We start from the raw sequence: 16464 nt of genomic DNA, 5'->3' as shown, positions 1-16464 counted from the left end.
TGGTTCCAAGAAACCATGGGCTGAGCCCTCTGAATCCATGAGCCAAAATAAATTTTTCTTCCTCTGTTTCTATCAGGTAATTTGGTTGGTCACAGCTGCCCAAAAGCATTATACTCACAGACGACCTGGGGCTGAGGACAGCTAATAGGAAAGCTATTCCTAATGACAACTGAGAGACAAGGATCTTCTCCAGCAAATCACAGCTTCCCAGGAGTGAATTCTGAGAGGCAATCCAGAAGACTACCTCAGCAGCAGGGAAGGGAGGGAACAGGGGCCAGAAGTCAGGTGTGGCATGACCCAAGCATTCCACATTGGCTCCTTCACTCCAATGAGAGAACCCATGTTTGGATGAGTGTTCTAGCCCTCTCAAAGCATCTAGCTATCAGTCTCCCCTTTCAGCTCTTTTCTGTGCCTTCTTCAGAGGTTCAGGCCATCCATCATGACATGGAGGCCGCTCGCCATCAAATCAGACTAGAAAGAAAGGAAACTGACTGTGACTTTTACCAGAAGGGACCCTCCTCGCCTTGAAAGTCTTCCAGATTGCTGTCAGTTTGCCTAAGGCCGGGGAAACAGACAAATACAACAATTTTGTGGATGTTTTACAGTGTGCCAGGCAGGTGGCTAAGTCGAAGGTCATGGCAATCTAGTGCCCGTATTGCTTTCACTTTCCATGCAAGATCACACAGCTCAAGGGCGAGAGCCAGGCTATGAAACAGGGAGGACACAAGTGATCCGGAAGCTTATCTGCTACAAAGTGTGTAGCACACAGGTCTTTGCTCACACCCACTTCTGGTCTTTCTCATCTCCGATGCTTTGAATCTTCCACCTCTGGTGATTGTGAGGGCTACACTAAACCTGCACAGTGATTCTTTTCCGTGGCTCTATTCTGATGCTAATAGATGATTTGGGGGAAAGCTCCTTTTTAAAGATGTACAACTGTTGGTATTTGTCACATTAATAGTTGCTACTTAAGTCAACGCTAGGTTTAGGATTGGGTCAGAGCCCTAAATCAGTGGTGTTTAGGTGTCCTGGGGGCTCCTTGATAAGACATCGCTCCATGGTCCCAATAAGGCATCCTTGGCCTGTCAAAAGTTGCTGGCTGCATATGATGTTTAGAGGGGACTGAGTGGTAGGGATAGAGGTCAAAAGATCAAAGAATCCATGGCCCCCAAGATGAATGGGAAAGCAGCAGGAATTAGTACCTGTTCCTAGAAGACATCTGCAGGCTTACCCTTTATGCCTCCCTTGCCTCTCCATGCCGCCTCGCTCCAACCAACATCCCGCTACCCCATCACTTCAAACACACTCCCAGTGTGAGCAACATCTGTGGCGTCATTCAGGGACCTCATTGATCATGGTATCAGGACCAAGGGGACATGGCTCCAGCCATACCAATCACTATGGTGACTTCCAGAGAGAGAGAGAGAGAGAGAGAGAGAGAGAGAGAGAGAGAGAGAGAGAGAGAGAGAGACTTTTTTTTTTCAGCCCAGATGAAGCTAGAGACACTGAAGGCTGGTCACTCTGCTGGTCACTCTGCCTGGTACACAGGAGCCTAAGAGCCCTTTGGACAATAGGACTGAAGGTCTCTGTCATGTGGGTGATGGGCATAATCACATGAGTCAGTGACATCCGCTGGAGCACATGGTGTCTCTAGATGCACAGGTTTAAAATGAGTGGTTATTCTCCATGATGCCTTCTTCCTGCACCTGCTCAGTCTACGTACTCAGGGCTTGGCACTCATTCTGATGACATATTATCTCTGGGAGTTTCCTTTTGTGGGGCAGAAATTCTTGAGTCCTTTCATGAATGTCATTCAAACTTTATAATCCATGATACCTACTAATTGGTCTCTTACTTCAGCTTATTCAAGATAATAGAAAATTCTCAGCAAACTCGGATATATGCAATATATGTTAGTCGAATTATAAACAGGCAACTGTTTCTGTAAGTTTATTTTTAATGAGAACATATTGTTATATTTGGAATATATGTTATTCTTGCTTAATATAAACGTTTACAAGAACACATACAAATTTATATCCAAACACCAAATGAAGTAGATTGTTTAAATGACCAGTTTTGCACCAGAAATAAAATATATTATACAAAACAGGGCTATATCCACAGTCATTAATCACTTTCTACACAAAATGACAATAAATTAAATCACATTATATGCAGATAGTTCTACTTACATTAGAATAATAAGCTGTATGTAGTTAGTGCAGCTTTGACCTTCCTACCAAATTCATGGTAGGTTTGTATTGTTTGGTGGTCCTGGGTTTACATTAACCATGAACAATATGGCTCAAAGGACACTGGCTCCAGGACTGGCCCTCTGCAATGCCTAGCTCATGGCCCCTGCTTTCAGCTATGCCCAGGGAACAAAGCTCTAATTCTTAGAGCCACAGCACCTCGGGCCTGTTGCGGGCACATCATTGCTGACTTATATGCCATACTACATTGAACATTTTCAAACGCAGGCACTGAATCATGAACAAGATACTCCATGTCAAAATCCACATTTTCTTCTTTCTTTGCAGAAATAACTCCTTCTCTACCCAATAATAATTATATACTGTGACAGCTTTGTTCTGGAAAATAAAAATGAATTTGGTAGCCTGTTGTGATTCATGCTTGGTAAATGGACCCTTTGTTCCTGTGCATATAAATGTATGCCTTTAAATATGAATCAAAGAAATGTGACTTTTTTTTCACTAACTCTGAGGTCTACTTGTTCAAATCTCTCCACAAAGAATCATCTCATACCTGATACACCAAAGAGTTTTTGTAACATATGGATTTTTTTAACCCCTGAGATTCAACTCTCATTGAAATCCTTTTCATTGTGTTTGACTTAAAACATAAACACCAGCATCAGCTGGTTCAGAATGCTCGGAGTTTGGTATGAATTTCCATGAGTGATTAATGAGAGATTTGAACAACCTCCAACCCAGCACCTTGTGAGAGTTACCTTCATCCCATCAGTATGCAGGAGACATTTGAAAAATCTGTACAATGAGAACCAAAGCCAGGCTCATTAGTGTACAGGAAAAGCACAGACTTGAACTGGCCAGGTTACTGTATTAGAAGCCAGCTACCTCCTCACGGCCAGTGCTATTTTGTCTTTTTCTCTGAGTAAGTGTGGAGGCCTCCTCACAAGTTCCCACCTGCATGAGAAGGATGCTGACACATCTAAGGAGCTATGATGGATGGTAGGTGGGGCTCTGGGAAGAAAAGCAGTGGAGACAGTGTCAGCCGCGAAGTTCTCCTCTGTCGCCTTGGCAGAAATAAGCTCCTGACTCTTCTCACTGGGCATGTCCAAAGCTTCTTGTTGAGACTGGCTATTGCAGAAGGTCTAAACTATTCATTATTCTTCAGTTCTAAAGACCAATTCAAAGAGAGACCGGTCCCTCCGGTGCCACCAACTCATTCTGTTTCTATGCTGTCCCTAAAGCATCCTGTGTTTCTAGACAGTTTCCTTTTTTCCACTAAGTGAGAAATTCAGTTCATTACCAGCTTCCTCTGAAGTCCGGAACCACAGGGTGTAACTAAACCAAACCTATGATCTGTAGGTAGAGGGGCCAAATTTCAATTGGCATTTGTTTTCCTAGCCACATCCACTAGGGATCCAAGTTCTTTGTGTCTCAAGAACATGGGCACTAGTATTTTCCAATTTACAAACACTATTCTTTCCTTTTCTTTCGTGTGTGTGTGTGTGTGTGTGTGTGTGTGTGTGTGTGTGTGTGTGTGTGTGTAAAAGAACTGCACAAGTAACAGCTTTGAGAAAGCAATGGTGTCATTGGAAACAGCTTCTGAACCCACTCACTGTATGTCTGAGATACACAAGGCCTCCCTTTTCACTTCCCACTGCCTGTCATAGATCCCTACAATCAGTTCCAATCAGAAGAAAAGAGGAAAGTTAGGGACAGGAAGGATGCATGTGCCATCTGCAAAGGCACAGGAAACCTGTGAGCAGGGGGAAGTGACTTGGCATTCCAAAGCTTTTCATTCACGGGAGAGAGGGACGGGGGGGGGGGGGGGGGTGATCTGCTCTCATTCCATGGGATTCTTCCTCTCTCCCATGAGTTCTGAGATGTAAAGAACTATTTTAAGGCCTGTAGAACTATATCTGTGTTTCAGGAAAAGACACACCAGTGACTCTTAAGAGCAATATAACATTGGAGGGATTCCTTCTAAAACCTCTGTTGGGGTGGAGACATGTCTCCACACAGAAAGTTTTATTTCTGAGTTTATCTTCTCTTCCAAACCTACTGGCTATAAAATTTGTGTTTATTTCCAACACCATAACTATATGCTTATTTAAACCTGTGTATGAACTTATATTTGACGAGATGAGAAAAATACTCATAAAATATCCCTTTTGAAATCTTAATCATTGGATTTAAGAGTAAAAATGTATAGACTGGCTTAAGATCTAAAGTCTCATTTAGTTTATTATATAATAGTTGGCTGCTGGCAGATTACTTCTTCGCAGTTAGGAATTTAAGTTCCACAATACAATACTAAGAGTTCTTAACCCAGGGCCACCACAGAACTGACATCTATATTCTCAGCAAAGGTTTACTAGCTTAGTGGCATTTTCAAAACTTAATGTAGCTTGGGAAACTCATATGAAGATTTATTTTCTTCTGAGACAGGGTCTCACCATGTAAACACAGCTGGTGACCTGAAACTCACTATGTAGACCATGCTGGCCCTAAACTCACAAAAATCTACCTATTCTGCCTTCAAAGTGCCAGGATTAAAGACACCTTTCCTAGCCATGTAAAGATGTTTAAGACGGGAAAACTACATAGTGGACCTGTAAGTGACCTTAATAATAGTAGAATTGCTTTAAAATTACAGGAAATGACTCCATATTCTAGAGATGTCATAAGTCACCCTGCCTTTTTTAAAAAGTTAACTCCCTTCTCATCGTTCACATCTTACCTGGGGGTATGCTATTAAACTTGGAAAAATTCCCCTAGCTGAAGTAGAAATAAAAGACATTTGCTGGAATAATGCTGCCATTAATTGGGCCACCATATAAATTCAAGGAAGGTTAGAAATATTTACACCAAAGAGCTAGGTAGAGGACTTTCCCCAACATCACCCTCCTATAATTAACACAGAGGTTCAAAAAATGAACATTAGAAAATGAATATCTCTGAAATAGTTGGAAACGATTATTGAAAAGGTAAAAGAGAGAAACTAGCTCTCTGGTTCGGATAACTGAAGCGGTTGCGATCTGTCCACACTGTTCTCGTCATGTGAGTCCCCGACCATCTGCCAATTGCTTTCCTGAGCCCTACTTCCCAAACTCTCCTCCTGCATTAGAATTTTGAAATTTACCTTTCTTTCCTACTTTTCTTGGCTCTTTTTGAAGTCAACACTTTCCATCCCCAAATGCAGAACCACCATGTAGCTGCTCCTGATGTTCACAGCAAATTCTTTTATCAGATGATTTGCATCTCATTTCCTGAACCATGAAGAAGAAGCGCACCTCGCCCAGAAACGGCCCATTCACTTTGACTCGAGAGAGAGAGATGTGATCAGATGTGCAACAGTCCTGCCCGGGGAAGCAAGCATGAGACAGCTTCCTGCACTTTCACTCGGCTTTCCTCTTGAGTGAACCTGAGTGAACATGGCCTCCAAGGAATGATGCTATTTCTCCCCCTTTAAAAAAGGCATGATTACAAGATGGTGCCCTTGTTCTCTCCTCAAATGATAAAGTGAGAACCCAAATTTAAACCTTAGTCAGTGCACAGAACTGAGTGCAAATCGGATACCCAGCAAAAGTTGGCTCAGTCCTACCCAGGATACACTTAACGCACTGTGGGTGATTCTTGGAGGCTGTAAACCTCCGTGGGGCTCAGGGGTCACAGCAGATCTCAACATTCCCTCTTTTAACCACATTTTGATAAATCACACTCCTTTGAATTTATCATTCCTGTGCCTCACTGTCAAATTCTCATCCTCAGTTTGCTCTGGAGGGAAAGGTTTGTGTATCTGTAACCTCTGCTTAACTCTACTGACTTCCCTCTCTCGGTTTTGAAGTGCATCATTTGGCCATAATTGGAAGGGATGGAGCCCTCCAGCATTTAAAACAATTAAAAATGAAACATGGCTTACCATCAACGTATGCCTTTAGAGTTTCTAAGCTCAACATGTGTCTCGATGTCTGCAGTCACAGCAGCAGTGAGCAGTTAGTATTTGGCCACAGCCAAGGGGAAGAGGACAGTAGAGAAAGAGAGGCCACCCCCATTGCCACCATGGATTTCTCACACACTTTCTCCGTGCTTTTAAAATATAAGTGAAATTTAATCTTCCAAATGAAAAAATAGACACATTTCTAATACCAAAATATAAGATTAAAATACTTAAAAATAAAATGTTAGTGTGAAGTAGGGCTTTTTTTTTTACATCATAAAAGAAACATTTTAGACTTGCTTTTCTTGTATAAATCCTCCTAGCTCACTAATATTTACAATTTTCCAGAGTAGCTTTTCTGAGACACTGAAAGAGACAGGGAGGATCCTTTCTGGAGATATGAAGTCAGACCTGAATGTGGACATTAGACGCAGCCCTTGTCTACCACAAACCTGTCCGCCGGCTCCAGAGAGGGGAGCCCTGCATTCGCAGCCTTGAGATTTTTTCCACTCCATTGCCCTCTATTGGGTGTTAAATTCTTTCCAAGAATATTCTACTCGTAAAAAGTGTTTTATTCTAGCTACAAAACATTTCATTTCAGAAAAACCACATTTTTATATCCTCGTGTGAAAGGCCCCCCAAAGCCATCAAGATATGGAGACACCAGATTTTCAAAACATAAATCTAATCCTATGCCCTTGCAGCAGTCAGAACACCTAATGGAATGGCGTTCTAGCCTTATTCTTGCTGCCGTGAGATGGAAGGCCGGGAGACAGATAGTGATTAATAATCATTCCTGAGCTTCTAAAGGAAATTTAAAGTGAAATGACTACTGCTTAAAACAAAGAGTTCTCCATGCACGCCCTTTCTGTTCCACTGATGTCTGTCCTTCCATCTATCTCTCAAGCGGACAAAAGGGGGTGGGTTCTTTTAAGCCACCGAAAAATGAGATCTGATGGAATCTTCACGTAACTCTCGATGTTTCCCGATATTCCTTTCTTCTTGCTGATTTCTCCTCTCAATGGTTATTCTGTATTTCTTCCTGGGTAAAAGCAGGAAAAAAAATGCAATAATAAAACCTCACTTGACAATAAAATACTATGGTTCCTCTCACAAAGAATGCCTTCCAGGGACATCTGGGTTAGGTTTGATGAATTGGAAGTGACACAATATGAAGCCCTAGTCAGAGATTAAAGAAGTGTGCCCCGAGGCATCGTGTCCTTTATTCAGGGAGGAAAATTGGCATGCTTTCCAAAATCCAGCAGAACAAGCCTTCCTCTTCTTCCCCGGAGCCTGTGGGTTCAGTCTTATCTATTCTGCCCCTGAAGCTGGACTTGACTCCCAGGATATGCCCTCAGATAAAGATCAGATCAAGTGTACTGTGACCAAAGGAACAGGAACACGATTGTTCCCACAGAGAGCCGCATACACCCAGACTTACATCTCCATGTGAAAATGAAGAAACCTTACAAACAAGACATGAATCTGACCAAAGATTACAAAAGAATGGACCACCACCACTGCAGCAAACGACCAAAACCTTGAACACATGTACATATTACCAGTTTACGAGCCTTGAGGCTGAGCCACCACAGCTGAGCACGTGACTTCTCCAAACACAGAACACATTGCAGCCTGGATCAGAGCCCACTGGGAGCTCCCTCCAGCCCTTCAAGGTGACTATGCCACTTATTTCTGAACTGAAGAAGTCAGAGAATATAAGTTCATTCTTTGTCCAGATTTCCTCTTTGCGTTCACATTTGGTAGGTAGAAGGGATTCTCATAAACACATCTGTGGTTGGAGATCCCAACAACTCTCTGGCCCATGGTAGTGAGAGGACAATAGAAATCCTTAACCCAGGATGACCACCTGACCCAAGATGGCACCAAAGAATGGCTTTGATATTTTAACCACCATCCTTCTTCTTTGAAAAAAACAAAAAACAAAAAGGTGTGGGCAAATCACAGGTAGTATTATGCAAAGACAGGAAATGAAGGCAAAAAAAAAAAAAAAAAAAAAAAAAAGGCAGAGTGAATTTGAGCTTCATGAATGGTCCCTACCTGAAAAAATAGAAGGCCATTAGCAAGCCAGCACCCAGCAGGGCCCCCACCACGATTCCTGTCACTGCTGATTCTTCTAGGCCACCTGCTTGAAAAGGAAACATCAATAATCAGAGCTCATTTTGAGAAATAAGTAAAAAACACTTTGATTTGTGTTTATCTCCCAGTTGAAACAATTTTTCCTTTCTTTGTGTATATAGACATGCAGATATAGATATAGATATAGATATAGATATAGATATAGATATAGATATAGATATAGATATAGATATTCTGAGAAATCCTGGACTTCCTTCCTTGCTTGGTATAAGGCTAAGAAAGACTCTTCAGAAAGCTCTGTCACACAACAGTGAAGAGAACAGTAGCAAGACAAGTTCTGAGTTGGGCCTGGGACACATGGCAGTCATCCTAGCATTTGGGAAGATGGATTTCAAGTTTGAGGCCAGCCTGACCTACATAGCAAGATCTGTCACAGGGAAGGAAGAGGGAGAGAAAGAAGAGGGGGAAGGGAAGGCAGGTTCAAAGGGATGACGGATGTGGAAACAACAGATTCAGGAAGGATTTGATGAGGCTGGAAACTGAAGATTTCAGACACACCCGTACCCTATTTGAGTTCAAAGTCAAGGAAGAAATGCATGGATGGACAGAGGCACTGACCCAGCTCTTCTGTTTTTCACAGGTGGATGGTGACACTTCAAAGTGCTGGAAGGTATGGGGGAAACTGCCTTGGGTCAGTATTCCGTTTTTAGATGTTCTCTCACCAGAGCCAGAGTTCCATCTCAATGTCCTACATAGCTTTATGAAAATGTAAGCCACTTGGATCAGCCCTTCTCTTTGGGAACTCAGTTCTAGAGAAGTCAACGGCTACTCTCCTTGCAGAGTTCAGAGTAAGCCTGCACGGCACCGTCTCATGGGCTTCTCGGGTCTCGTTAGCTCCTCAGATCAAAGCTGGGTACGTTTCACTTTACAAGTGGGAAAAGCAAGGCTTGGTGAGTTGGAGGAACTCTCCTGGGGTCCCCAAACAGGCAAGAAGCAAAGTCAGATTTTGGATCCAGGACGAGAGACTATGTGGTCAACACATTTCTCCATTAATTCTTTCTCATAATTATTGCATAGATATAAATTCCTCATCATTGAAAGACAGTTCTGAGACATAATGACCACTCATATACTCACTCAAAATCACTAACTAGCTTGCAAGATTGATACCTCTTGTTCTTCTTCCTGTTTACCAAAGCCCCTCAAAGACAATCATCTCTGAAAACGTTCCTATCCCTGAGGAAGATACAATTGCTTCTCTCTCTGCATCCAGAAACTGGCCATAAAAAATATATTCAATCCTTATTTTCCACTTTGTTAGCTGTCAGGTGTTTAAGAGCATTGCCTATCCCATCCTGAGGATATGGAGGTCAACTGTAAACTTTGATATCAACAATGAGATTTGTTACAGTAGATGAATAAGAGACAGTTAATATTTTTTATTTTTCCTTGAAGTGAAAACCTTTAATAACTAAGAAATTGTAGAAAGAAATATAAATCCCTTTCAGAAGAAAAAAATAAAAGGAAGAAAGATGGATGCTTCTGGGAAAAGAGACGGGGTGGCCATTTGCAAGTTGTTTCCCATGAGTTTGAAGACATCGGAAAAAGACAAGGAGCTTTCAGAACATGAGTCCTTGAGAGCAACATGTGTCAGACTCACATGAACCTGGGATTAAAGAAGAGAAGGAACAATGAATTAAGTCTCTAAACTTACATGATTTGCAAGGAGAGCTATTGGTATGCTCCACAATTCTGGTTTCGTCTATTCTCAGTTTCAAAGGGCCCCAAGGGTATTTGACATTGGATCGCATTTTGAACCGGCCTTCTTTTCCGAAGTAATCGCCAATAACCTACAGAAAGGCAAAAGTCAGATATACAAAAGGAAAGGCCAAAGGTATGTGTTCCCAAAGGAGGCATAAAGCTCACAGCCTTGCAGGAGCTCCCCCAAAACACAGCCTGATCTACACAGGCTGCCTCTGCACATCACCACCTGCAGGAAGTGATAGCAAGCGCTTCAAAAAAAACATGAGAAGTGGGAGGGGGACTCCCCCGCTGTGCACACGAACTATCACAGAGGCTTCTCACAGCAGCGAAGAATCAGGGTCATATAGTCTTGAAAAGGTGTGGGCGAGACAAAGACAGTGCCACCTAAGCCTGTCTACACTGGAGCTATACCCTACCAATGTTGTCCCTAGGTATTTACTCATCAGTTGCTACTGGATAGTGGGAAGGGTGGATTTTTCATTTCCCTATGAAACAATAATCTACAAATTCACAAATTCACAGCTTTGTCCTGGCTCATTCCATAGGGCTCTGTCTGACCTTCTGCCACACAGCAGTCCACACCGTTAACCACATGTAAGGCCCCTCTCCCTTAGGGATATGCAACAGAGTCAATGCTACTGCATACACACTTAGGTTAAGCATATGACAGGTACATAAACTGACATATAATTATAACACTGAAAAATAACATGTAAAGAAAGATGGCTTCGGAGATGAAAGCCCTTGCCACCAAGCCCTAAGACCTGAATTTGATGCCCAGGACCCACGTGTTGTAATGAGATAATCAACTCCAACAAATTGTCCTCTGACCTACACACACACACACACACACACAACAACACACACAAAAAAAAAAAAATAAATAAATAAATAAATAAATAAATAAATACATACATACATACATACATACAATTTTAAAAATTGTGTCTTTGAAGAGCTTTCTGGTTGAGCCTCTTTTGGTTAGTGCTATGTCCTTAGGGGTCACATTTGTCTCTGATGAATTCACTTCTTGTACTCTGCCATGACCCAACTGAACTCTGTTTCAGCTGTCTACTTAGACCCCTAGAAAATCCTCATTCATTCATGATGTCATTGGTCACACTGCAGTTAAATGACTATTAGATCAGTCACATGAGCCAATCTGACAGTGTCTTCTCACACAGAGTTTCTAGGGATTCTCTTCTTTTGTCCGGACACAAACTTGTGGCTCCTGGGTGGCCTGTGACATTTCTGCTCTCTCCTGACTGAGAGACAGCAGGGTCTCGCACAGGCTATATCTGCTCAGGGTCAAAACCATTCTAGGTCCTCATAAAATATGACAGTGACTGTTACGTGCTTGAGCACATCCCAAGGGCACTGCAACCTCACAATGAGGTGAGATGGACTATCACTCGCCACCTTCTCCAGAGGAGGAAACTAGACTTCGGACAAGACCTAGAACTGGGGAGATATAGCTAGAGGGTCCTGCTCCCTCACCCCCTCCACAAAGGCTAGACTCACCCCACAGAGGGAAAACAGCAAGTATCTTATGCCAGTGCCCACAAAGGCAACAACCCTGATGATCTTCATTAAAGTGGGAGAACTGTGTCTGCCCCTCACCAGCTGCAGCACTCTGGAGAGGGGCCCCGGCACTTTGCCTGGGCATCACAGTAGAGCTGGCCTTGATGATGTAGGTGTGGGTAAGCAGACCCTGAGGGCATGAAAGGAGGAGAACTAGCCCCTGCTTGTTGCTGCATAGGATGAGCTAGCTGGAGCAATGCCTGAGAGCTCACCCTGGTGGTGAGGGTGGGGGGAGGGGAAGCAGGGGTAGTTGGTGGGCTAACCAAACCTGCCTAAAACCCAGGCCTAAAAAAAAAAAACAGAGTTATGAGTTGGCCCACCTCAATAACCACCCCATTTATGATCTGCTGGAGCATGTGAAGGGACATGCCCTGCAGATCCAAAGCTGCAAGACCTCCAGGACACAGGGCAACAATAGGGTATCCAAGAGGAACCCCAGTGAGGTCCCAGTTTGATGGTGTAGCATAAACCAGAGTTTAGGCTCAAACCAGACTCTGCAATGTACACTTGCAAGTAAAAATATAATGACAAAAGGATATACTGTGCGGCTCACTGTGTCACACTACAGCTTCCATGACAAGATTCTTCTTTTTTTTTTCCTCTTAAATTTTATCTTGTTTTATTTTATTTTATTTTATTGGGGGGAGTGTGAGGGCAGAGGGCTGGTATGAAGGGATGGGGAGATGAATGGAATCGAGATGCATGATGTGAAAGACATAGAGAATACATTTTTTAAAAAAAATATTTTGAAAAGAGTGATGACCTTGCAAGGAAACAGGATGATTATCATTATCAAATATCAAAATGTATTTTTCAGCAGAAACACTGAATATTTATTTAATATCTCCTTCTTTCTCTTTATTTGTCAATTCAAGGTCATGTGTTACTTTTCTAGGTTTCATTTCATGTGGTACGGATGATGTCATGAGACCATCCAGGACAATATTATGATTCACATATTATAGCGGAAGAAACTGAAGCAGAGAACCCCTGCCCCTGGTGGCTGTCACAGACTCATCTTCAGTCCAGGACAGACGTCTCTGTCCTGAAACTCCATCTTTTGATAAAACAACACCTGAAAATTTGTAACAACCACTAAGGAAAAAAAAAATATGGAAGTGCAAGGGGCGAATAAGTTGCACTTCCTGTGTCCACTGATGCCCTTACTACCCAGGGCTAAGGAGTGCATGCCTCTTGACAGCTTGAAGGCAGGACTTCTCTACTGAGAACACACATGGCAGTGTGTCCTGCCTTCTGCCTGTCCCCTCAATCCACAGCGAGCTTTCTCGACATGGAAGGCTCACTTTTCTTGGAAGGGTGCTTTGGACACCAGGACACTCTCTCCCAGAGTCCCCACTTGCAAGAGTGACCAGTACAGGCATTTCCTTTGCTCACCTCTTGGGTGCCTGCTTCCATGTCAGTCATGGCAACCACGGAGAAGTCCCCATACCGATCCCCGTTGGCATCTATGGACACCTGCCCAGCGATACCTACAGGAGAGGTAAAGAACTCTGCGTTAGTTACTTACGGTAACTCTGCCTGCCAAGAAAAGGAATTGATGGGATTTTTTAAAACAAATTCATGCCACAGGGAATCACATCAGACTGGAAGCATTTTTGTTGGCATTTGGAAAGACATTGTAACTTCATCTGTGTCTGCATTCCTAAATTCTTAACATTTCTCCATTTAAAAAAGAAAGAAAGAAATGATCTTTGGGTAATACTTTTAAAAAAAAAAAAACAGATTAAGGCTAATACTGAAAGCAGTGTGCTTATTCCACAGTTTTTTTGTTTTTGTTTTTTTTTTTCTAAAAAGTAGCTGAGAAATAGAGATGTCTTCTCATATATATGTTCATGTGATCATTGGACAACTCTCATAAGGAAAATCAGTCTGGCCCAGGATTCATTGAGCATGCTTCATACAGGCTGCATTAATACACAGGAGAGCAGGAAGACTAGTTGGTGGATCCCTGGAGCCAATGTCTAAAGAGCAATTCTTCATTGCCCAATGTGTGTTCACTCATTGCTTATCCAAACATTATCTGCAAGATTCCTGGGTGAGGAATTAGCGATGTAGCAAAGGTTAAGTTAGAGCAGACAGACTCTTTGCTCAAGGAGAGGCCTGGACTGAGGATTCAGCTTTTCCCATTAGAATCATACGGGTTGGGGCCAGAGAAGTGGGTGAAGATGCTTACCACCAAACTGAACATAGGTCATAGGTTTGATCTCTGGGACCCACATGGTAGAATGAGCAAACTGACTCCCAAAAGTTGTCCTCTGATTACACACACACACACACAGACACACACAACATAAATAAATAAATAAATAAATAAATAAATAAATAAATAAATAAATAAATTTTAAAATATAATTTTGGACTGTTTTTCTTTTTTTCTTTTCTTTTTCTTAAAGAATCAGAATACTGAACTGCCGTTTTGTCTATCCCTACCGCTGCGACCTTGGCCAAGGCATTAGTCCTCTGAGCCTCCGTCTCTACAACTACCATAAACAGGCATAAGATCAGGTTCCTCCCAAGAGGCGGTAGAGATGATTGCAGGAGAGAAAACACGTGGGGCATCTCCACCAGCTGCTTAAGCAACGCCAGCTGTTTCCCTCTCCCGGTGTCACTGCTGCTATTATTATCCCTACAGGTGGAGGAGCCCTTAGCCCAGGTACTAGGGACCAGACATGTTTCTGATTTCAGATGTTTTCAAATTTTCCAATATCTGCATACACATAATGAGACTTCTTGGGGATAGGACACAAGATCTTTCATTTTATACACACTGTCACATATAGCCAGAAAGTAATCTTAATATAGTACTTTTGGTAATTTTTTTGCATGAGATAAACATCCATTATGAGGAGTCATTCCATTTGTGTTTTCATTTTGACACATAAAATATTCCCATGTGGAGGCATTTTTGAGCTTAAAATTAGAGGATGGAGGATGCTGTTTTAAAGATTCCATTATCATTACTGTGCTTGCAGTAGAGAGAAAGCATTGATTGGGTTCGACCACTCGGACAACTCAGCACGATGGTTGGAATTCATTTTTAAAAAATAGCAAGGATTATAAAGTCTCTTATAAGGGTACCTATGGTTCAAACCACTATCAAGAGTGTAAGTTACTAGCTTGGTTTAATTTACCAAGACCCTAAGGCAAAGAGAACCAGAGAACTGTGAAGTTTCTAATGAAGTGATCCACGTTCATGAACAGAGCCAGTGAGATATGAGGCTGGGACAGAGCAGCCAGAGCACTAAGGACCCACCCCTCTTGACCAGCGATGGTGGCTGCTCACAGCAGCTAATCCCCAAAAGGTCACCAGAGAACAATGGCCAATATTACGTCCTCCGTATTTGCGTCTTCCTTCACTAAGTAGCAGGAAGTGGGCACCAGCCATGTTCTAATTAACACAAGCCATTTGTTTTCTTTGTGGGAGAAGTCTGTGCCGTTCTTAATTGGTGCTGCCATCAGTTTGGTTCTCCCCAGAAGTAATGACTGCCCCTGTAAAATGAGCGTCTGCCGAGAAGCATCCCAAGGGAAAGTTCCATCCTCTTGTGTGGTTTGGAGAGGGCAGGCGTTTGGGTTTACTGTCCTTTGGGCTGTGGTTTGAAGGTCCACTGATTTTTCCAGACTTTGGGTTACTTTGCTGGAAACAGAATGGAGTTACCATTCATCTTCATTTTTTGTCTTCTTAATACAGGCAGGTTACAAAGGATGCACCTATCACAAACTTGTGCATCCTTGAGAACCTATAAAACTTCAAATTATATATATAGTGTGTGTACATATATATGTAAATGTGCATATGCCAGTACATATATGTATATACATACATATACATATACATATACATATACATATTCGTTCTCCAAACATGTGGCTATCCAAAATCACTTGTCATTCTGTTCCGAGGTGTTTAGGAAGGTGTGTCCTGCTGAGTGTTTTGCAGAATGTTTTATAAGATGCAGTGGCCCTCGTAATCCAACACCTCATTACACCTTTAAGTTATTGCAATTCCGCCAAGAAATGGGGTGAGAACTCTCGGGGTGGCTGCTTTGCAAAGTGAGACTTCACCTGAGAGTATAAAGCAGAAGGTGAACTTGTTAGGAGACAGCAGAATTTTCCTGTATATCAGCAGTGACTCCTTCTAACCTGGTTTCTGTTTGCCTAGACTGGAGCTTGGGTCCTGAGCCACACACAGTCCTGTTTACCCTGTCCCTCCGACCTCTCTCACAGAGGAAACACGGCTTCTTCTTGGACCATTTATTGAAAGTCTTGAGAGCTGATCATAGGTTTCATGGCAATAAAATCCAATTTTGTCAAATAGCATCCAGGGTATTTTTTTCTCCTCACAACTTAATGGTCACTTACAGCCACCACTAAAATTAAAATTGTTTTTAATGTTAGGAAGGTCTGAGTTTTTCTTCGCACATCCACCTTAGACTTCTTTGAGGGGCTCCCTCCAAATGGACTGCTGCTTAGCAAATAAAATGGGCTCTCTGAACCATTCAAATCCAAACTCACCTTGGCATCAATCTTTATATTTTGGACATATAGGACTCTAATTTTAGACTCAACTATACACTTTTTTATACTCTTGGTGCATACTGATTGTGTAGCTCTGGCCCCCAAATGGAACCATCAAGATGGTGTATGAGAAAATCTAGCGCCTGTCCTAGCTCTAAACAAAACTGTATCCCAGCCGTTGTGGGCACCTGCCCTTCTCTGAACAACCTCCCTCAGTGGGGCCTCTCCTCATCCCCAACGCTGGCTCCTGTCCCGCTGTCAGGAGACCAAGAACAAATGACCACACCGTGCAGTGAGTAAGAGCTAAGAATGGGATGTGCCTGACCAAGG

General features: G+C 42.5%; 1 protein-coding gene across 4 annotated transcripts in view; it reads right to left on the bottom strand.

The window, feature by feature from the left end:
* Positions 1–1934: 1934 nt before the first annotated feature.
* Npr3 (natriuretic peptide receptor 3) overlaps positions 1935–16464 on the bottom strand; it is a 70302-nt gene continuing 55772 nt past the window's right edge. For 3 of the 4 annotated variants that reach the window (XM_028884423.2, XM_028884420.2, XM_028884422.2), the window contains exons 5-8: positions 12994–13088; positions 9968–10103; positions 8215–8302; positions 1935–7195 (exon numbers count right to left, since the gene is read on the bottom strand). In XM_028884423.2, coding sequence (XP_028740256.1) covers positions 7084–7195; positions 8215–8302; positions 9968–10103; positions 12994–13088 — 431 coding nt within the window. In that variant the 3' untranslated portion in view covers positions 1935–7083. The remainder of the gene's footprint in view (positions 7196–8214; positions 8303–9967; positions 10104–12993; positions 13089–16464) is intronic. The other variant, XM_028884421.2, reaches the window with a different exon arrangement.

This window comes from Peromyscus leucopus, chromosome 11 (assembly GCF_004664715.2).
Source record: "Peromyscus leucopus breed LL Stock chromosome 11, UCI_PerLeu_2.1, whole genome shotgun sequence".
Lineage (NCBI taxonomy): Eukaryota > Metazoa > Chordata > Mammalia > Rodentia > Cricetidae > Peromyscus > Peromyscus leucopus.
This window is presented reverse-complemented; position numbering and strand designations above follow the sequence as displayed.